Source organism: Melopsittacus undulatus, chromosome 3 (assembly GCF_012275295.1).
Source record: "Melopsittacus undulatus isolate bMelUnd1 chromosome 3, bMelUnd1.mat.Z, whole genome shotgun sequence".
In the NCBI taxonomy this organism is placed as follows: domain Eukaryota; kingdom Metazoa; phylum Chordata; class Aves; order Psittaciformes; family Psittaculidae; genus Melopsittacus; species Melopsittacus undulatus.
In genome coordinates, this window is record NC_047529.1 from 20,510,744 (window position 1) to 20,533,663 (window position 22,920).

Here is a 22,920-nt window from a genome sequence, read left to right on the forward strand (position 1 = left end):
CATTGCAGAAGTGCAAATGTTTGTGAGGTCTCTCTGTAGAAGGGGTTGCTAAATGGTGTGGGTCTAAACCAAAGTTCCTCAGTTTTTAAAACTACATTTTGTCAACTTGAGTAAAGAGGTGGGAATGAAAGGAAGGTTGAGGAGATCTAGCCAACTTAGAGTGGAGATGTCTTTGACTTGGCAGTGGACATAAATTGAAACGAGAGGTGCTGATTTAATATAAGGCAAAAAGCCTTTTCACTGGTATGACGAGTATGCATTCATACAGGGTGCCCATGAAGGTCATTTCATCTGCATCCGTGGAGGTTTTCAATACAGGGCTGGATAAAGCCTTGAGCAACTTAGTGTACCCTCATAGCTGACTCTGTTTTGGGTAGTAGGTTGGACTAGAGACTTCCTGATGTCCGTTCTGAATTATTCTACGAATGCCTGGATTTCACTTCCATTTGTTTCATTGTATAATGATTCCCAATCACTGAGGTTCTAAAAGGGGAAAATGAAAAAACTGACATAAGAGTCTGCATTAACCAAATGAGAGTGAGAGAGTTCTACAACATTGGTTAGCTTTTTGCTTTTACTATTTTACCTATAAATGTATATATATAAAATATATATTTTCTTCAAATGCGAACACATTTGATTGCCTCAGACACCATAGCGTATTCTGTTATCCTAGTATGTTTATTGAGGGGTACCTGTGCATCTAAAGGTTTATTTTTTTCATTATAATTCAGTTCGAATAAGGAGAAAATCAAGACGGCGCTCACAGTGGGGCAAAGGCATTATTAAGAAGAGGAAAGTCAATAATTTAAAGAAAGATGAAGATGATGCTAAGTTTGCTGATGATGAAAATCATGGAGAGGATAGTAAATTGCTGGAAAACGGAGAGCTAGAGATCAGCGCTGACTGCATTGAGGAGAATGGGGAGGAAATAGGAGATCTCTCTATAACAAATGATGAATCCTCTTGTGATATTATGGATATTGATGCAGAGCAGAGGCTTAACAATGGGACATCAGGAAAGGAAAACAATTTTGCATCCACAGAAGAAGAGAGCTCAAATGAATCTCTCTTAATAACTGACACTGTTACCCTGAGTGCTGAAAAGGAATTAAGGAAGGACTCTACATCGAAAGGGGACTGTGTGAATGGGGAGACATCTGTACACAGATCAGAAGGTATAACTCTTCCAGCATGTCATAACGGTAAAATGGATTCAGTTGATACTGTTTCACCCTGTGACAACAACGATGGGTCTATTAACAAACAAAAATCTTTGTCTGAAGATCAGCCAGGGGAGCAAACGGAAGTTTCCAGTGAAAATCAAGGAGCTGATCTAGTGAAAGCTGAATTACCACATTGCAGCAATAATGACAGAACACTACAGAGCATAGACACTGAAACTAAGGATGCTGAAACAGATAAAGAAGGTATAGCTTGTTTTCAATATTTCTGTTCTTATCTTGATGTCCAAGTTAATATATTTTTAATTGTAGTATTTTATGTTATTATTGTAAGATAACATTTTATGAACTGCTCTCTGCTTATTTGAAACTTTTGTTACGCTTACAACATTCAATTCCACATCGTAAGTCCACACTTTACTTGCTGTAGTATTATCTTTCACAAGTAAGTATAACTCCATACTTAGACTGTTGTTTATTTTTGTAGTCTTCACGGTAAATATTGTAAATACTGCGATAATATTTAAACAACAATTAAAGATTTAAAAGCTATTACCAATGCACATAAATATATATGTTTTGGTCTATGTTTGTTCTATATTTTTATCTATGTATGTTTTGACTTGTTTTATTAGATTTATAATAAGAGTATCTGACATTTCTTGAAAAAACACAGGAATACAGAATGTATTCCTTTAAAAATTCTTGCTCATAGCAAAAGCTAAAGCAGTTTAACTCATGGCAAAAGCCAGATAAACTGTTATTTATCTATTGGAGAAGGTATCTGGTTTTGGAGTTACAGTCAACACAGTAACAGTGCAGCAAAAAGATAAGAAAAGGAGAAGGGAAATCCTGGTGGTGCATAAAAGAAGGGGCCACGTCCTTTGAAGACAAGACATCGTTTCCTCAGGGAAGAGAAATAAAAGCCTTATGCATGATTGCCTTTTTAATTAGCATTTCAGAATTGTCTGAAAGGATGAAATCTTTACTTCAAAAGTTAGTGCTGAGATTTACAAAGTAAATGAGCTTTAATGAGAGATCTGAATTATGAGAATATCACTACATACATGGTAGCTATGTTTGTACATACCTATTTTCTCGAAGTGTAAGGAGAATAGTAGAGGAAAGGTTCTAAGGACTAAGCAGGAGTATGATGTGCGGTAAAAGCCTTTATATTTCTGCGTTTAGTAGTTGAATTTTATTTACATTACAGATGGTTATAGTAGCAGGGGGGTCCTAAAAAAAAAAAGGGCGTTTTAAGTAGTTGAGAAAAACGATGGATGAGTGTAGGGAGAGTATCAGGAGATAAAAAATATTTTGTTTTCCACAACAGGATGGGACAACAACTTTAATGCAGAGGTGGAAGAAGTTTGTCACAAAAGCATGAAGTTTCAGGAGCAGAGCTGATGTTAGAATGTGTGGTGATGAAGATATAGGATGCTTTGGAGAGAAAAACGAGGATTTGATTTACTTAAGCTAATGCTCAAAATCTTTCTGCTTAATATTTGAACTTCTCTTAAAAGCTGTGTAATTTGATGTTGCTAAGTAGAAATTATACAACAGGAAAACTCTTGACATTCAGTTTTCTCTTGGGACCAGTTTCATGTGTGTTTTCTGAACTGTTGTAATCTGCAACTGTAAACATTCAGAATTGTGCAAAACTGACGAATAATGTGCACTGCCACAATCACTCTTGTCTGGTCCAAAAAAACCTCAACAAACCAAACAAGGAAAATCAAACCAAAGTGAAGAAACAAGTTGTTCATTTTGAGAGACTGACAGTGCTGATAATTGTTTTTCAAATTACAGGTGTATACAAAAGCAAGAAAACACGAAAAGTTTCTTTGGAACAGTCAAAACCCACAAGTTTGGAGCAGGTCCCTGAGGAACCATTGGATCCCATACCCTCTGTAGTTGTTGACCATGACAGACTAAAGGTAAGAGAACCAAAAAATCAATTGAACTGTTAACAGACTCCGTGCAAAATGCTTCCTTTCTCTCTCCTGAAGCAGCATTCCCTTTATTTTTGACTGCAGATGAGTATTATGGCATCAGTAACTTCTGAAGTTGGCTTCTGAAGTATGGCTGTCAGTGGGTTGTTTTTTTTTTTGATGAAAAGTTAATAAAACCACTGAATCCGTACTGTCCCATCATTACTGCCATTACACATCCAGTAATAGCCCAGCAGTCCACTATTTTAATTGCCATTTTTGCAGGTACTCATATGTTAATTGGACATGCCAGTTACTGAGGAACTGCTGGATACCTAGTAATTAGGGGTTAACATCATCTTTTCCTTTCCCATGTATATATACTTAGTGGAAAGAACTGTTAGTGGATTGGAAAGCAAAATGGAATTTGTGCTGATGTTTTGGCATCATAGACTGAACCCCTGCTAGTTAATTTTCTTTCAGTTTTGTCTCTTTTTAAGCAAAGTTACAACAAAATTTGCTGTCTTCTGTTGTAGAAACTAGATTGACCTACTGTGAAATTTAGATCCTATTTGTAGTGGAGTACAGATGATAATCTCTTTGGAAACAATTATATAGGAAACACAAAAGTGTTATGAAAGGGACAGTTCTTAAATTTTACTCTGGTACTATGTAAAATACATGCTTTCACCTTCTGTTTGTGAGCACTTCTCCATGTGTCATGCCCCTCTCCTGCCCCCCTTCTTTTATTGTACTGTTTTTCAACATTTGTGGAATTCCAACTGTCTTTCCATCTGGTACTACTTACAATTTAATGCCAATGCAAGTTCTTACAAATGTCTCCTGTAGCTGTCAAAGCACCTTTTATAATTTGCTTTGTCATACTTACTGACCAAGATGAAATTAGATAAATTATTGTTCAAATAGAACAAGCATTGCCCCAGATACACTGATTATAAAATGGAAGATAAGAAAAAGAAGTGTAGGTATAGGCAGAGAAGTGAAAAGACACATTAAGTCCTTTTGCATCTGCATGGAAGCAGTGGCCTTACTGGTATTCAGGTGTGGTCCGTTTTATTTTTATGTATCCCACCAAGACAGGGCTTCAGAACTAGATTTCATTTCTGATTTGTCCTTAAAAAAATGAAGTGATTATAAAACTCCTTTTAACGTCACCTTTAATTTTTCCAACAGAAACTTCTTGATTTGGTGGTTAAGAAAAGTGACAACCTGACTGTTGACCAACTTGAGAGATTGTATTCACTCCTCAGTCAGTGCATCTACAGACACCGTAGAGACTATGACAAATCACAACTTATAGAGGTGATGTTGTACAGTTTCTTCTATTCTTTATCTGAATTTTATGAGGCTGGTTTTATAAGAACTAAGTTCATCTCTCAGTTTACTGTTGTACTAGCAGGCAAAAGCCTTACATAAACTTTGAGGAAAGTATCTAAAACCAGAATAAACTTTAGTGTAGAAATTACTTAAAAACCAGAGATTATTTCTAATAATACTTTTCTCAGAAAAGGATTAAGAATTTAACCTATAAGAAGGAAGGAAAAAGAGGAGAGTATACAGCAGCATGGAGAAGCACATGCTAGCAGAGTGAAAGTGGAGTAGAAGCAGTTACCACATTTGTGATATGAATAACAGTGGACGTAAAGTGAGTACTTTATAGGCACACTGTTGCTGGAGTTGCTTTTACTTGCAGTTGTTTAACTAGGCCCCCCAAAATGACATATCTCTTCTTCATGCAGTTAGCTGATTGTAACTTTCATACAAGACCTTAAAAGTTTGCAGAATAACTTCGTAAGTCCAGCTGTATGCTTTGCTGTCATCCTTTGCCTCTAGGATGCCCAGGCCTCCTGTCTGCATCAACAATAAGTCGAGCGTTTCGCCATTGGCGTAGGCTGATCATAACTCTGGACATGCATTCCCTTCAGCATCATTGTTCTAGCTGTAGAGGGGTTTGGATCAGCTTGGTGATTCAACTAATAACCACCCCTGTTGAGAAAAGGACAACAATTGCTAGTTTCCAGTTGGATTACTGAACACTAAATATTTTTCTCCATGAATATTTTACAGCAAAACCTGGAAAAGCTTTAGCATGGGATATTGTAGTTACTGCAAAATGCTTTTCAAGCCATTTTCATGCTATTCCTCTCGCCATCTTGCCACCTAAAAATATGTTGGAAGTCTGTGCCAAATGTGAGGTAGATTAAAAAGACATTTATCCAGCAGGAGTGTGTGGAGACTGATCTTTACTTTGATTTTCCAAACTGCAGATATGTGTGTACAGCAGAGTCACCAATAGCATAAGTGTGCAGTAAGACTTGGATTCATGCTGTGTGCCATTGCAATGCTTGCTTAATACATATTGAGTATGTTAATTACATAAGTGACCCTAATACACTTCGATTTTCTCATGGACTGTCATAGTGGAGTGCTTTTCTGCATTAGTACTTCTTTAATTAGTTTCCTCTTAGCATATTTTGCTAGCAGACAGCAGCTAATAAACAGAAATTTCTATTTTCCTATTAATTATTTTTTCAGATATTTTAAAAAATAGCCCACCCAGTAAATATGATTATGCAATGTAACTCTATTTCCTTCTCTGTATATTTATGTATAATTGATGCCCTGTGTCTCTTGCAGGAGATGGAAAGAACGGTTCATGTGTTTGAAACATTCCTGTGAACTCAACAAGATGGGTGGGTTTATCCTCTCAAACTGCTCATGGGAGAGCAGTTCTCTGAGCCATTCAGTTTCCATTTGCACCAAGTATGTGCAGAGCCTTGGTCTTAAGTGCTCTCTCTTTTTCTTTCTGTTGAATTTGGTGCTATTGTCTCAGGTACCTGAAACCAACCAGCCTACAAGAACCAAACAGAACTTCATATAGTTGTATCTGATATAAATAAAGAATACAATGCCACAGCTTGGAGATTTTTGGTGCTACAGAAACTGTTTTCATTTCTGCTCTTGTTCACTCTACATGCATTATCTTTGGGGAAACTTCAGGCAAAGTGGAGACCAACACATAACAAGAGGAGTGGAAGGAGCAGATCTAAGTTGAATATTTTTAAACAGGCAACCTTTCTTATTTTTTTTTCCAGTTTTTCTCTTCTCTGGGGAATGGACAAAAGAAATCTGTTCTAAAGAAGGCAATGATGCATTGTGGTAGGAATCTTGAGTAACTGGATGTATAGTAATTTGAAGATGAGGCTCTCTAGAACTGCCTTTAATGTGCCTTTTAGTCAATTGAGAAAGATAAGGCTGATCAATTAGTTTGGATTATAGCAAGTGGCAATGTTAGAAAGCTGTCTTCAGAATGAAGATCTTCAAAAGGATGATTTTTATTCTCTTCATTGGATGGCAACCAGTATTATGGTTCTATAATGCCTGTCTTGCTCTACAGAACTAAACTAAGACACACTGAAAAAGCCACATACTTTACCAAAACGGTGAAATTCCTTTTTCCCTTGGTGCATATTTGTTTTAGAAACAAGTTACACAGTGAAACTCTTCTCTGTTGCTAAAAATTAAGCATTTTCCCACCATCCCCTTGTTTTCCATTTTGAGTTCTTTAAGAAAAACAAGTGTAATACTGGTAGGTTTCTTTTTGAAGTTCCATGTTTGTAATATAGCTTGGACTGAAGTGCAGGTAAGAAGACACTGTAGTCGGTCAATGTCCTGGAGCCCAAGCTCATGTGAAAATAAAACTTACACTAGGCTTCACAACTTGGTCCATGCAAAGCATTGTTAATGTTGGAGGTTTGGAGGACAGCCTTTTGAATCGATCTTTGGACCAAAGTTCTCTGAATTGTCTGGGTCTGAATTGTGTCGTTCAAAACCCTTCTCTTCTGGCAACTGGAGAGAACAGTCTAGGCAGTTTCAAGGAAAACATTTTTTATCACAAGCTCAGTATTAAAACATTACCTGGGCTGATTTATTTCAAACCTGTGTGGAAAGTGTTTTAGAGCAGTTGGCTGGTGTTGCCATTGTTAACCATTCATTGTGACTGTCCCTTACGTAGCTGCGGAAGTGTCTTTCCGGAAATATGCAACACAGTGTGATTAGTTTGTAATTAGACAAAACAGACTACTGCAGAGATACTGAGCTACCTCAGCTTTTTGTATTTTAGTTACCAACAGTGTTTATGGAGGACTGTAATCACTCTGCTCCCATTTACAAGCTGAAGCTAAGGTATTTGTCTCCACCTCTACGGCTAATATTAATATAGCACTGCAGAGAAACAAAACATGGGCCTTGGGCTACTGCAGTAGTCCAAAGTGCTTAGTCCATTCTGGTTAAATGTAATTCTTAGATCTTTTTCTCCCCAGAATGCCACTGTTTGTCTTTCTAGCTAATGGCAGAGAAAGGTTTTAAGCATTCATGTACATCTAGTTACACCTTCTAAATGCAACCCATGCAGAAACACTGTATTTTTTAGGTGGGAAAGTGCGATTAAAAACAACAAAAACAAGCAGAAAACACATTTTAAATGAGATTCTTTGATCTCAGATTTGATTATGGGATTTTTTTCCATGTTTCATTTAGTATTTATTAGCATCATACCTGTTTGAGATATTTTTGTGTCTGGTACATTAACAGCATTTTGTATTTTGATGGGAATTGTTACAAACTTTAAGATTTGATTAAATAAAATGTAGCAGATTTTTTGTAGCAAGTTTCTGATAAAAGGGGTTTTTGCAAGTCTCAGGTTCTTGCTGCAGAATTTTTTAGAAATATTTATTCCAGTTTCACTTACTCAGAGAAGTTTTTGTTCAAGTAACAGCAGCACTTATGGAAGATAAAACCGCATGTTTTTAAGATGATAAATTTATACGGATTTAAAAAGTTGAAAATTTTTGTCACCAGTGGGTGTGAAAAGCAAGTTTAAGGCTAATGCCTGACATTAAAATGGTTCTAAAAGGTCAAGTTTCTAAAGGAAAATTTTTACTGTCAGTTGTTGATTGGGAAAAAGTTATAAAGAGGCAACTTTACTAATGGAGGAGCTGCCATGTTGTTTTAGAGAAAAGTAGCTGATATCAGATGTTCTAGTGGACAGCTTGCCTAAAATGATACGCTCGCCTTCTTAGCCCAAATAACCACACTTCAGTTCTTGTTTTCCTTTACAGATGTCTGGTGGTTATAGAGTTAAAACAGCTGTTAATCTATCCATGTGGTCTAAACTTGTTTACTCTTTGTATGTTTTTAACTTTTGTTGCCACATAGCACTGGCAAAAGTTTGTACAAATTGACCTCTCTTCCTTGTTTCTTGTTGTGAAAATTGCAAATAAACTCCTGTGTGAGTCCTTGTGCTGGGGTCAGTGAAATGTGGCCAGCCAGAAGGAAGGAGGCTTCTCTGGGGGCTGACTGGGCTGTCTTGGAGATAATAGAGTTGCTCTTGGGTGAAGTTGATGGCTATGGAGTTAATTGTATTTGCAAGCTTGAATCTCACCTGTGATTAATTTTTTTGTTTTGTGTCCTCTGTATTGTTACTTGATTTTCTCATATGCCAATGTATTTATAGAATTACTGTTTTTTTGTAATATCTCATCTTCCTTTTTTTCTGGTTTGTTGGTTTTGTTTTTCCATTACTTTGATGGGTCAGCTCTGGTTTTACCTTTACCTGAAGGCATGTCCTGCAGCTGATAGTCATTTATTTTGTTTTTATTTTATTTTGTAATCACAACATAAGCTTGAATTTGTATCTTGTACATTGGGTTATTTAGACATTGGGGAGTCCTGTTTGGTTTCATTAACGTGTGTCTACTTTGTGGATTAAGTAGACTTCCTTCATCAGCTATGGTATATTTTGGATTCTATAGTTTATTCAGAACTGTGTTTAAATTGACGTTTTGCATTTTGACTTCATTTTACGTTAGTTTGAAGTAAGTTATTTAATTTTTTTGAACTTCTGGAAATTTTGAACATTTTACTGTAATTTGTAATATAACTGCTGTGAAATACTTGAATAAAGATGACAAGAAAACACAGCTTTGGCTTCTTCAAAAATGTTTAAAAGAAATCCTATGTCCTAGCCAGTATCAGTCTGTTTCTTACCAGGCCTTCATGATTTTGAGGTCCAGATGTTTTATTCTGTGATCTTGCAGTTCAGTTTAGAGTGCTTTAATCCGTAACTTTTGCTTGCAGTATTTGTCCATTAAAGAAAAAGCTTCTATTATTAATTTTGTCTGAAGAAGTAAAATTAGCATTGCACGTTGGCAAGTGAATAATGTTAATTGTTACGAAGTTACGCGCTGTGTTCAGTTGCAGATTATCACCCAGGACTACTTATAGTACGTCAGAATCCAACTAATGGTAGAGCTTCTCATTAGAGGTGTTTTAAGGAAGCATTCTCTTTCCTTGCTGTTTATCAAAGTGGTTCTACTTTCTGACAGGTTTTGATTTTTTTTTAAAGATGAACTTCTAATATTTCTAGAAATTCCTTTAGTTTTCCTCCCTCCCCCAAATAGGAGGGTGCATAGGAGAGTAAGAAGTTGCTAGAGATAATGGAAGTGAAGAATCAACTCACATCTCACTCATTGGCAATTTACCCAGAGCTAACAAACTGCATGTGATTTATGTATCATGTGGAACAGAGTATGAGAAGCTGTACTAAAGATCTGTTACAGCCTGTCTTGAGGTATAGAACATAGAACAGACCTACTCATTTTCCTCTTTTCCTTTCTGTGTACTGTTGGTCTCTAGGACAAAAGGCTATTTGATGAAGAGGGTGGTAGTAACTTAATTTATGACTCTGATTCCACATTTATATGCAGATTTAAAAGAACAATTAGATATTAAATACACTATTATGTATATTACTATATAAATAGAAAAGCAAAGTTAATCCATGGCAGCCCAGACTAGTTTGTATCAGTATGGTTAGATGTGGTGTTTGCATTTTGCAGATACCAGCACCATGGTTTGACACCATCCAAGGAGTTTGCACTCTGTGAACAAGGAACATAGGGTATGTTCCCAGTCTGATTTCTGACAGTGACTTTAAAAATGATCAGTCATAAGGGACAAAACTGTGCTTTATTTGTGTAAAATACTCAGTGAACTTTGAGTGGTGCTTCAAAAGCAGGAATTAATGAGGAATAGTTGGGTGGCATTGCATATTTCTAATAAAGCCTTAGTATAAGCTTGTGTTACACTCATATTTGTCAAGTATTCAGTGATTAACACTGCTTCCTTCTGCTGTTGGTTTCTGCCTTAAATGTAGCTTTGAAATGCTATTTCCCATATTTCCTTAAATTTGCAGTGCTGCAGATCCTGTGTTTCCTCCTTTAAGCTCCTCAGATAATTTATTTAAATAAATTTAAAATGAGATCTCATTGTTGTGTAACTTGGGTAGGATTTGGACTTGTAATATATGGGGGTTTAAGCTAGCATTGCATGTGAATAAATTCTGCAAGCTAATCAGTGAACTTAGGAACTGATTAAGGAAGCCAAACACTTCATTTTTTTTTTCCTCTCCCTTTTATGCATCACTTGTGGTCATGTAACTATTATGTAAAAATGAGTGATTATAAACTTTAACACTAATTAATTCTACCTCATCCCGTTTCTAGGTATGTAGGTTTTTTGCAGTGTGAACATTTGCATAGGGAGTTGCTTTCAGCTGAACCAACTGCCAGAAAATGGCTGTGACTACTACTTAATTAGATTTATTTCAGGAATTCATCTGACTTACACTATGTTGAGCATTACTTTAATAGTAGGGAAAATCCTTTTTCCTTCAAAAATATCCCAAGCTAAAATTTAAAATGGTTTTACCACTTTTAGTGGAATGTTAGTGTAAACCCAGGCCACTAAGGTTTACTGATACGTGGATGCCGATCTGGAATAAAGCTGCTTTCAGGTGCAAAAGGTAGTCTGGAGTTAAGCTATGTTAGAAGGCTCCTCACATTCAACTACAAGAGTGGGGCAGGTTGAGAGCAGAGGAAGTCATTCAGCCTCTGCATTTGGGGTATCAGTGCTGGGACTTCAGTTAGGATGTGTTAGTGTACTGCAGAAGTCAAGTTGGTTCTGCTATGGTGGACTCCTTGGCATGTCTTGTTCTACTTGTGTCTTTCAGCAGTCAGGAATTTGTCAGAGTACATGTGAGAAATGTGCAGCTCCCTGAGACTGGATGGCTGCTGTAATGCTTACATTGCTAGGCATCCTGAGATTAATGGCATCGTTATGAAAACCCCTTTGCATCAATGTAAAGTTTGAATTGTTCTATAAAGCAGAGATGTTTGACTCTTTCTAAATAGAAATAGGAGTCTGTAGAAGGTGACCTGTTAGCCTTGGGGGATTGGGAGAAAGGAACGACTTGGGGAAGTTTCAAAAGGGCTTCCTCTGAAGTATTTATTCAACAAAGGAAGTCCAAAATATAGAAAATGAACTAATCCTAGAAAATACGTTAAATTTGGACTACATAAATTTGCTGAGAAATTAAGTCTTTCTGCTGTAGAAGGAAAAGAAATTAATGTTTTAGCTAAGGCACTATTTGTCATGTCCAGAATCCCAGCTCTAGTTCTGTTGTAAAAATTGCATTCGCTTGCAGACTTCAGTATACTTTGTAGAATCCCCCGTGTCTGTGGGAGCTACCTGGAAGAACAGTGATCTCTGAGTTTGGAGATGTGGAAGGAGAAATTGCTGTTCTGTTTTAGGTTCCTAATGAACGTAATTCTGAAATGAGTTTTGAAGCTATGCCCGCTACATTCTCTGTGACGTTACAGAAGGTTTAGTGATGTAAAGGAAATGTAATGTGAACCATCACATGTATATGGCTGTTAACATCAGGCCAGGTTGGACGGGCCTTTGAGCAACCTGGTCTAGTGGAAGGTGTCCCTGCCCACAGCAGGAGGGTTGGAATTAGGTGAGCTTTAAGGTCCCTTCCAACTCAAACCATTCTGTGATTCTATGAAATGACTGTTTTGCGTAGACATTTGAAGTATTGGAAATACAAGCATGAAGACTACATTTTCATGAAGCATGGAGATGTAACTGGTTTAAGATTAACATCTAGCCCTTATAATGGGGTCAGGGTGCTTCAGAGTCTAGCTCTAAAATGTAAAGCATGGCCAGAAGGCAGAAAGGTTGTTTTTTAGTAAAAAGCTTCATTTTCACAAGATGCAGAGCACAGGCACAGAAGCACAAACTGAGCATAAATTTGACAGTGCTAATATTTTCAATACATGAGAATAAATTTTGGAAATGGAAATGAGCTGACACCTAATGATGATTTAAATGTGTAGCAATTTGTCATAAAAATTTGGGGTTTATTCACTGACAATAATGTCAGCAGAAAACACTGGCTTGTTGAATCTGATGCTGTGGCTTGTATGGCTTAGATGGCCCTGCACATATGAGATTAGCTTCTGCATGGCTCAGTCTTTTCAAGAAAGGCATCTTGACTTGATCTGCAGAGTTTGTACATCTGTGCTCCTCTCAGGTTTTTCCTCAAGTGGTTAAGCTCATGACTAGAAACACATGCCGCACTCCTCATTTGTTTTGGTCTGGTTTCTACTCCAGGCACCGTTTCTTGTCTTCCGTGTTCAAAACTCTTCATACATAGATGTTTTTTTCCTTCCCACAAAGTTACTAATGCGCTATGATCAAGTAGCCTCTCAGTCATCTCTTCCTGAGCAGAATGAACTTTTTATGGCTTTCACTGCATTTTTCCTCCAGCCTTTAAGTCAATTTTGTGGCTCTTTTCTGCAGTAGGTCAATTTTTCAACATCATCTAAAACATTTGTTCACAGAGGAAATTGATGGGACATTCTAGCACTGGTCCTACTAGTGCCCTATACAGAGCTAAAAATCACCGATTCCTACTCACTCTTCCCATTTTTACACATTCAAAGACAACTTAGTCCTTTTATGCCAAGAAGTTGTGCTGGGAGAGCTTGTTGCTTGACTCTTCTCAGACTTACAGCTTTTCATGGTGCTATTCCCCATCCTGAATGTTGGCCTTCTGCATTCCAAGCTCTCTGAGGTCCTGCTTAGCTTTATGGAAGAAGTTTTGTTTAGTGGTCCAAGCCAGCACAATACATAACTTATTTGGTCCTCCTTGTCTTTTGCTCTGCTACTCTCTTTCCATCAGTCTGACTAGTGAGTAATGTTAACATTTTCCTTCAAGAACTTTGGAAGAAGAGGATTCCTCCATTAGAAATACCCTGATAATACCAAATTGAGAATTACTCAGATTAGATAGTCCTCAATTAATCTGCCTATTTGTAGCCTGTTTAATATTTGCTGTCTGAACACTGTAGAGTGAGAAAGTTGAAGTATTTTGTCACATGCTGTTGAAAATCTATTACTTTATCAATCAAATGTGTAATCCTGTCAGAGAATGAGATCAGCTTTGTGTGATACAGCTGATTTTCTAGCAAATCATTGTATTTATTCTTATCTCTTTGATTCATGATCAGTTTAGTTAGATATCATCTTTCCATTTTCATTTGGGATTGATGTCAGGTGAATGCCCTGTAATTACCCAGTCATTTCACTTGCCCTTTTGATAACTGTCACATTATCAGCATTCTCTCGGTAATACCCCCGTGTTATTAAAAATGAGTGTCAGCAAGGCAGAGACTGCTGGGCTTTCTGGAGGTGTTGATGTTAGGTTGCCTTCTGAATTTGAAACCCTTATTCACTAGGGAAAGTCTATCATCTCCAGTACTGTGTCCCCCGGCTGTCTTAATCCCCATAGTGAATGCATACTTCTTGCCAAATAGGAAACAGAAATGTGAGCCATTCCCAAGCACTCCCTGACACATTCCCACTTCATTTTCCCTGGAAACTGTTTGTGGAATTTATATGCTCCAGTACACGAACAGGCAGCTTGCAGAAAAGCTGAGCATAATGAAGCAAGTAAAATTGAACTTGATATCAACAAGTAATGGAGCATTGCATTCATTGGACATGAAAGTAAAGGGCTTACTAAAAGATACTTGCTTTTAATGGAAATGGAGTGGCTACAGAAATTCCAGGGGGCTTGGAAATTTATGCTTGCTTTGCAAGATCTAATTATTTTACCTGAGTGGAGGGACAGTGCTTCTGGTAGAGCATAATGTTCTTTACACTCTTAAAGCGTTGGGTGCATCACCTTCGCTGCTCAGCTCACTGATCCTTACTCTGATGCTGTCCACGAGCATGAGGCCATTGCATCACAAATTGGGGACTGCTTTAAGTGCCTGGTATGTGGGCAGGAATTAGTTCCTTTCTACCTCTAGGAGTGATTATTGTAATCAATGCATTTTTCTTTAATGAGGTGGGAGGCTGAAGCTCATGTAGGAAAGTCACTGGTGACCTCTGTTAGGTGCCTGCTCTTTAGCCACAAAAACGTGAGAAATGGTCACCAATAGTCATGATGCTGGAGGAAGCATGTGCATTGCCTGTGGTACTAGGCATGACTTGTAGCAATCTTCAGCTCAGCCCCAGCTGTCATCACAATTCCTACTTCTGTATTAATTTGCTTACAAGCTACATGCTTGATGTTGCCTGTCAAGCTGTTAAAAACCCCTGGGTTAACAGTGCTGTTCTCTGGACAGGTCATGAAAGGCTTGGATACTGGTGCCAGTATGAATCTTGGGAGATGAGCTCCGAAGGAAAAGAGAATGCTGGTCAAAATAACAGATGATGAAATTAAACCCAGCAGGCAGCCCTTCAGACCTTCATAGTGTAGACCACCACTAATGAAAAGTCAGAGTCACATTTGGCTTGATGACAGCACTGCAGCTTCCTTCCCCCAGGTAATAACAGAGCCAAAACATGTAATTGTGTGTAAAGCTCTTACCAAATGAAGCAGACTTTGTTCTGATAAAGTGCAATTCGTTACTTTTTAAGAAATCTGCTAGCTAAACAGGAATTATGAAAATCAGTGTGTTATCAAAAGGAAAACCACCGGTGACTAGCAAAGGGAGAGTTGGTTTTTAAGGTAGTTTGCCACTTCCTTTTTGTTTCAGTCTCCAGCAGCTGTAGACGGTGCTGCTGTGCCTGTCAGGCTTGCACAGTTCAGCTAAGAAGCCTGCGATGGCAGCTCCTGCTTTCATGAATTCTAATCTCAGCGAGTGTTTAATCATGCCTCAAACAGATGGGCTTTTCAGAGGAAAAGCAGTGTTTCTGTTCTGGTATTGCTGTCCAGCTTAATGTAACGAGTGATGGCAACACTGTGCCTGAGACACGTCCATCTGCTTCCCTCCAGACTGTTTTCTTTCTGGACTTTTCCGCAAAGTTATCAGCCCAGCCTACTCATGATGGGAACGTACGGCTGCCTTCCTGTAGGTGCTGGTGCCTCAACGTCAGCCAAAACTGTTTCAGCTCCTGTGTTTAGCCAACTTGAAATGGGAAAGAAAGCATTGAGGGGTGAGCTTCAGGGCCTCATCCAGATTGAAAACCTTGTATTAGCACACCAAGTTGTAAGAACGTCAAAGTGGATACAGTCACTGTCTTCCTACAGACCTGGCACTGGCTGCAGCCTGCCAGGACATGACTGCATGCGCTGTTTTGTAGGTTTATCCCCATTATATACAGTAAGTTGCCTCTTTTGGTTGGTGATGGGGAGGCAGGATGGTTCTGAGGCCTTGCCCTTGCATGTGAGACAGCAGAGAAAAGGTTTAGGATCAGTTCCAGTTCTCTCAGAGAAGTTCCTCTTGAGAAGCCAGATGGGAGGGTAAGTACTGAAAGTAGTCTGGGCCTTTACTCTCTGCCCATTAAACACAATGGTGCTCTTGAAGTCAGGCAGAAGCTCAGGCTGCGGCTCCTCTTCCAGCTAATCCCTGTATCCCTGCAGCTGCAGAAGGTGGGTGCTTGTGCTTGCATTCGGTTTGTCCAGACTCCACCAAGGGCAAGCTGAAGTGTAATGAACGCTCTAATTTGCTTGCTCCAATTGCACTGCGCTAAGCTGAGCCTTAACACCGAACTGATGCTCATTAAAAGATGGGGTTGCTGAGGCTTTATTAGAACAGTGTGTTTGCCGCTAAATGAAACAGGGGAGAAAGTTGGATAATTGTGTAAATTGGCAGGGGTGGCTGATTACCTGAGCGCAGCCAACAGCCCCATTTGGAGATTGACCTCCTTCCCAGGTAAGCCAGGGCAGGGTGAAGCTGGTGAACAAAGAGTGTTTGTCACAGCCAGGCTGAGTCAGCCTGTCCCTGAATTTCTTAAAGCATTCAGAGGTGCACACGATTCATTTGGCAAGAGTGCTCAGCAGCTTCCCAGAGGGGAACTAAAATGATTTCCACAGACAAGTAAAGCAAATAGCCTGCATCTTGTTTGTCCTACCTAGTATTAGTGACTAGTGCTGAGTAAGGATCTTTGCAGAGTGTTGATGAAAAGGCTGGCAACTCATTCCATCTGGTGTGCATTGTTGCAGCAGGGTTGTGTGACAGTGAATCGCAAGGCTTCTGGTAACCTCCATAGGCTGTGCAACCTGAGCCATGAAGCTGGTTAAAAACTGTGCTTCATGCTCTTAAATACTTGCACAGATGTACTCTGTAAGAGCATGAGACAATTTCAATAGATGTTAGATTCATCCTGTTAATGTGCAGAGCAGATATTGCCTCCTAAGATCCAGCTGAAATGTTCCACTGCGGTGGTATTTGAGACTAGTTATATTTGGCACATCTTTGTTCCGTATCCAGTTTTACAACTACCAGATGGCACCCTAATGAAACATCAAAGAAACCATGAATGGCTGCACTTAAGTGCTCTCTGAAAGATGTATCCAGTGAGATACAGAACTCCCACTCCAGATATGAGGGAATTTTGACCATAGGGCAGAAGTAGCTTTTATCTTTCAGACATTGCAGCAGCAGCACAGTACAAATCCTAACCTTCATGTAAAGCAAAAACATCAACAACAAAGCTGTTTATTAGTGCTTTTTTCCCCAAGATATTTTCCTAAAGTACCTTGAGCCCATTTTCCTTAATAGTAAGTTTGGGAAAATGGATGAAGAAGAAACAGTCTTGCTGAATAAAATACAGAATCACTTCCAAGAACTTCTCCCAGAATAGGAATGGAAGTTCTTTGGAAGCTACTTAAGTTTCAGCAATGGAAGTTCGTTGGAGCATTTAAGTATCAGCAATGAATTTTGGGATTTGTGAGGGAAGCTAGCTGGGTGGGATGAAACCTGAAGTCACTGTTCATGCAGTGTTGCTTCTTGGTCGGTCATGACAGAATTAATCCAATCTGGATGCTGAATCTAGATCTATAAATATATTTATTATAATATAACAAGAACTTAACAGTAAACATAAACTATATACAATACCATTACAGATAACCCTGTTTTTAATATTATTCACAGAAATAGCCAGTTTTGTTCCAGTGTGAGAAATGAAGAAATAAGCTAAATTGGAAATGTTGAATGTGTTTAGGTCTTGTTGACAGGTAGCACCTCCTTTGGAGGTAGACACACACCAACACTAAAATTAGTCCTGCCCCAGGCAGTTAGAAACTTGTGCTCCAATCTTTAGGTTCACACTTGCACCCTGTTCGACATAAATACTTTAAATGACATACTAGTATATAATTTTGTTGTGCTTATTATTACTTTTTTTTTTAAGAATAAATAAAACAACTGCATAACAAAGGCTGGAACCTCACTGTCAAAATGAGAGACTTGAGTCACCCTATAGCTTGACTCAGATGACTTGAGCACTTTAAATACTGCAAGATACAAATGTCTTTTTTATTTTCTTTTATTTTATAAACGATTAATAATAAAATAAGATGATTAGCGAACCATCTGCATTGATTTCCCCAAAGCTGTAGGCAGACCTCCCTCCCTATAAAAAGGCTAGCATTATTTGGTATGAAATTCAACTAGATATTGACTGTAAGATCTCACCCACACCCTGTACAGGACTCTCCTTGAATAACTGGCATGGCATTTGGGATTTGAGTCTGCAAAGGCAAGTATGGCAACTTTTTTCCCTCAACTTGGAAAGAAATTGGACAATCCTTAGCTAGGGGTTACTTCCTATTTGTGAATTTTAAGCTTCTTTCCCCTGCCCCTTCTATGTTACCCGCTCCATCTCCTGTTTGATCCTCTCATGTATAAATTTATAAAGAATTTCCACATCACAATGCTCTCTGGATAGACAATATTTTAATATATATAAAAATATAACCCCTGTGCTGTGCATATACTTACAACTCTACATAGTAATCGTTTTAAGTCTCTTATACTGGGCTTAAGTCTATGCATTTTTCTACCATGGGATTTAAACTTGTGTGTTTAAAATATGTAAATAAGAGAAGCAAAAGGTTTCCACACCTATGGGGAAACTGGAAAAGTAAAATAAAATACTTCTCAGACTTTACATAAAAGATAGTGGCATATATCCCAACAGAAGGAATTTTGGTTGAGAGCTAAAACTGAGTGCGCAGCCGCAACAGGAGGCACCTTCTCCGTGTGATGAAAACGTCGACATCTCACACTGCGCTCTGTGTTTTAGTGGGTTCCCAATCAAACCTCCAGATGGGATCCCAAATCTCCGGTTTATCAGGAGAATGCCTCTGGAATCGAAACAGTTTTCGTTTTGCATTACGGGAATCGAGCACTGCCAAGTTCGCTCAGAAGCTGAAAGCAGGTGGAAGCGGTTTAGAAGACCCCCCAACTTGTGGGCATGGCCACATGTGCCCACACAAGCATTACCCAGAGCAGAAACCCATCCAGCCCAACAGACCTGATTTGTTTTTAATCTTTTAAAACAGAATTTATTACCAATTCTTGTCCCCGGTCCCACCTCTCCTCCCCTCCGGGCTCTGCTCTAGAGAACTGAGAGATTTGTTTGCTCTGATGGAAGACTGACATCAACGTAAGCCATCTGTCACACAAGATTCCTCTCAGTCATTGGTATTGAAAAGCATGTACTTGTTAAAAACAAATGTAGGAATCAAAGTGATAAGGACACTTTGACCTTTCAAATAGATTGATGCCTAAAGTGTAATAGTAAAACTAATCTGCATGGTTATTTTAAGAATCAAGCTTGAGCTCTAAAGTAAAATGCAGATTTTCTTTTCCCCAGCTTAAAAAATATGTGAAATTCTATTGCACCTGGGTTGACCAAAAGCCGATGTCCAGAACAAGTGCCACTATAACATCTAGTGACACCCTTGTATTATTAAGTTACAATTATCTTACATAGCACGGAGCTCTCTGCTCCTTGTTCACCAAAAGGTGAGGATGATTTTTCTACATTCAATGTAGACACTATTCAAGACTTTAGAGCAATATGTTCACTGGCTGGCTTTGCTGTTTTTGTTTCTTAAGTAGTAGTATCCTTCTTGCCTGCTTTCAACAGGTACAAACAGTTCTCCATCCAACTCCTGCGTAACATCAGCCGCTCTGGATGTACTTCTTGATTGCTACGCAGCCATGTCGAAAAACAGGGCAGGGCATATTTGGCAGAAGTGTCCACGTGTTTGTTTTAGGGTCGTAGGCTTCCATGTTTCCCAGGGCAGGTCCTTCGCTGCTAACGATCCCACCAGTGGCATAAATTTTCCCATCCAGAACCACAGCGCTTCATTCATGAAAAACAAATAAAGTTTGAGTTAGTTTTCTTACCCAACAATTCTCTTTTTAGGTTTAAAACAAACCCAAGCTTGCATTACAAGGGGTAAACAATGACCGCACTTTTTATTCTTATCTATGTGAAGCTGCGTGAGTGCTTCTCTTACCTCTCCCTTGCTCTCCCCCAAAATTAATGCTTTTTGTGCCCTGCCAGGTAGGTAAATGTTGTCTCTAATTTAAACAACAGAGGCCAATTAGTTCAATTAAGATGCTGCAGCCCACATACCAATCTGCAGCAAATGCATCCCTGTAACACCAAAAGCAATCCAAGCAGTTCGGGGTCCCTGATGCCTTGGTTGGGATACATCCTGTAATTACTCCTCTAATTGTCAATGAATGCTGCGAAGTAGGGGAAAAAAACCCTCTAAGAAATGCCCTGTTGGTTCAGTCCTTTCCATAGCCATGCTGTGCTGTGGGAGCCTGGGGTTCCTGCTGGCCTTGCCTTCATGTGCAGGAAGGGTGGTGTCAAGCGGAAAGCCAACCTGGGACAGATGGATCTAATGGCTGGGGACGTGTGGCTGAGGGACTGCAGAGGAGCTGAATGTTGGTGACTAAAGACCAAAAACCCTACTGCTGTTTTAAAATGAAAGTGTTTGACTTCAGACATCTCTTGCAAATCAAGGATAATGAGGCTGGGCTAATCCCGTGGGCTGTAGGCTCCTGATAGGAGGGAAGGTGCAGAGTTGTGGAAGGTATTTGGAAGAAATATTGCCCTTCAGCCTCATCTCTTCTTCCTTCTTCCATTTTACACCTCATCATCTTCAGCAATTGTGTGCAGGGCATGATACTCACTTTGGGCTAATGGAGATAGACAATGAGGGGCTGAGATCCTTCCTCCAGCACAGGAGGAACCCAAAATTGAGGCAGCTGTGTTTTCCATCTGCTGGTAAACCTGAGCTTGCCCCCCAACATTTAAAGATGTTGTTAAGCTGGGTGGGGTTGTTGGTGGCTTTTCTGGTGGTTGAGTCACTTCCAACAGGAGCCAGTGGATGGTTGCACTGGGAATGAAAATGGAGACTTGGAAAGTGTACACACACCAGAGGTCAGCAGGGTGAAAAATAAGGAAAGGAAGACAAAAAATCAATTGCAGCAAAGAGGATGGCCTATATCTAAGAAGCTGGAAGGGCTGTAACGCTGTCATTTCTTCTGGCTAATTTTGGAGCAGGGGGAAGAAGAAGAATAAGAAGTGATAAAGGCAGAAGACAGAGAGCGCTGGAAGACCCAGGATGAACTGAGACTAAAGTGGAGCTGACAAAGCCACGAGTTTTTGAAGAACACAAAAGTCTGTTGCCCTTGTGGAGAAGCTGAGCCTGAGGTTAAAAATAAACCCACAATGACAACAGTGAGGACTCAAATAAGCCCAGTCCCTGGGTACCGCCAGGAAATAGGAAATAATGAGAATCTTGTCAAAATAACTGTTAATCTGAAAGGAGGAGGAAGGAGAGAGAGACTTGAAACACTTGATTAGAGCCTATCCACAAATCAGCAGGGCTGGATGATACATAGCCAGGGTCCTAAGGGAGTTTGCTAATGAACTTACTGAACCACTGGTAATTATTTTTGAGACGTCAGGGAGAAATGGGAAGAATGAGGACTTGAGTAAAGCGAACGTCATCCTGAAAGAGGGCTCTGAGACTGAACAAGCCCATGTCTGAAGGGACAGAGCTGGTGGCAGAGAGGCACTGCCCGGCCAGGACTCCTGCCAGGGTTCAGGTCCCTTATGGCTCGGAGGGAGCAGAGGTGGCAGGACCAGCCAACCCAGTAAATCAGACAAATGTGCACATTAAGCCACAGTTTAGGATTTAAGATGTCTGTGGGTGGGAAGCCCATCTCTACACTGGAACAAGTTATTGTTTAAAAGCAAGACAGGCTGGGAAATACAGCTTGGGAAATACAGCTTGGGAAATACAGCATGAATAGGGGGAAAGGACAATCTCACCATGTGCTAAAACATCCCCGATGTGGTCAGGGGGCTGCTGAAACCCTAGAAATGAGGCCATGGGCTAGGAGGTGCTGTTTGTGTTTCACTCATTTTTTTTACTAGTGAAGTTGAAGGAGACAGAAGCTTATATGAGTTGCAATATTGTCTGGGATGTGCTGGGTGAAGACAATCCAGTGTCAGAGATGGACTGCTCTATAGAGCAGTTTTGCTGCCTTGGTTCTCTAATGAAATGCTGATCAGTCATTCAAACAGTACCCATACACCAGTTAATTTAGCAATTTTGTTGGGTGAAGTGGGAAAACCCAAGCAAACTCCCTATCACAGAAAAGATCCCTAAGAAAAGTCTGGCTACAGAGCTATCAATAATGGGCAATTAAAAGAAATATTAGTGTGGAGCTTGGAGCCTGAGGCTGGCTCTATTAGTGTTCAAGACCACGAACCAGGGCCCATAAATGGCCTCTAAAAAGCTTTACTTTACTGGTGTGGACATGCTAGTGTAGATGACAGCAGCTCACACCAGCACAGGAGAGGACCTTAGTAGCTGTTACCACTTACACATGGGGCCTGTCTGGTACTTCCTGCTCATCACCTGGTGAGCCTGTTCTGCATGGAGCTTTTGACCTGGATGGGATGAATTTCCTTGGGTGATATAGTTTAGTGTGAGGTGTCCCTGACCATTGCAGGGGGGTTGGAACTTGATGATCTTAAGGTCCTTTCCAACCCTTACTATTCTATGATTCTGTGATTCTAACAGGAAGGACAGAGGGAGGACGCTGTGCAGAGACTTCTGTGTAGGTGACCCTGGGAACAGGAGCTGAGCAACCACCAGTTCCTAGTTGAAGTCTGGCCTTAAGTGCCTGGTGTCCACTTGGGCATCTCTGTTTAGAGACCTGGGTGCTTTACAAGTTCCTGTGTGGTATCTTAGCTGCCCGCATTTCTTCTAGTAAGGTCTCTTCTATCCCATGTTTAGCAGCAGCTACTCTGAGCCAGAGCTGCTGCCACCATACAGCAGCTCAGCAGCCAAGCACAACTTCCCAAAGTGCTGTGGGTCTGGATTCCTCCCTAGCCCATGCTCTGGACTGGGGGTTACAGCGGGTGGCAAAGGCTGCTCTTGTTCTCCAGCACCTGGCTACACCACAGAAAGAAATTCCTGCCCAGTAGCTGGGACCACTCTCCCATCATGGTGCTAATGCTCTGGGGAAGAAATGGAAGCTGAATCTCACCCTCTGAAAGACGATGTGAATTGTAATGGTGATTACAGCAGCGTCTCCCCCTTC

The 22,920-nt window shown here is 39.8% G+C and overlaps 2 protein-coding genes across 7 annotated transcripts in view; one reads left to right on the forward strand and one right to left on the reverse strand.

Annotated features, from left to right (window-relative positions):
- ATAD2B (ATPase family AAA domain containing 2B) overlaps positions 1-9,117 on the forward strand; it is a 78,323-nt gene extending 69,206 nt beyond the window's left edge. For 3 of the 5 annotated variants that reach the window (XM_034060417.1, XM_034060418.1, XM_031046583.2), the window contains exons 25-28: positions 735-1,430; positions 2,994-3,121; positions 4,310-4,438; positions 5,774-9,117. In XM_034060417.1, coding sequence (XP_033916308.1) covers positions 735-1,430; positions 2,994-3,121; positions 4,310-4,438; positions 5,774-5,815 — 995 coding nt within the window. In that variant the 3' untranslated portion in view covers positions 5,816-9,117. Of the gene's footprint in view, positions 1-734; positions 1,431-2,517; positions 2,768-2,993; positions 3,122-4,309; positions 4,439-5,773 lie in introns of those variants that run through there. The other 2 variants (XM_034060419.1, XM_034060420.1) reach the window with 2 other exon arrangements.
- An 8,207-nt stretch (positions 9,118-17,324) lies between these two features.
- Positions 17,325-22,920, reverse strand: part of KLHL29 (kelch like family member 29) — a 399,407-nt gene continuing 393,811 nt past the window's right edge. For both annotated transcript variants that reach the window (XM_034061213.1, XM_031046691.2), the window contains one exon: positions 17,325-19,651. In XM_034061213.1, the coding sequence (XP_033917104.1) occupies positions 19,468-19,651 (184 nt within the window). In that variant the 3' untranslated portion in view covers positions 17,325-19,467. The remainder of the gene's footprint in view (positions 19,652-22,920) is intronic.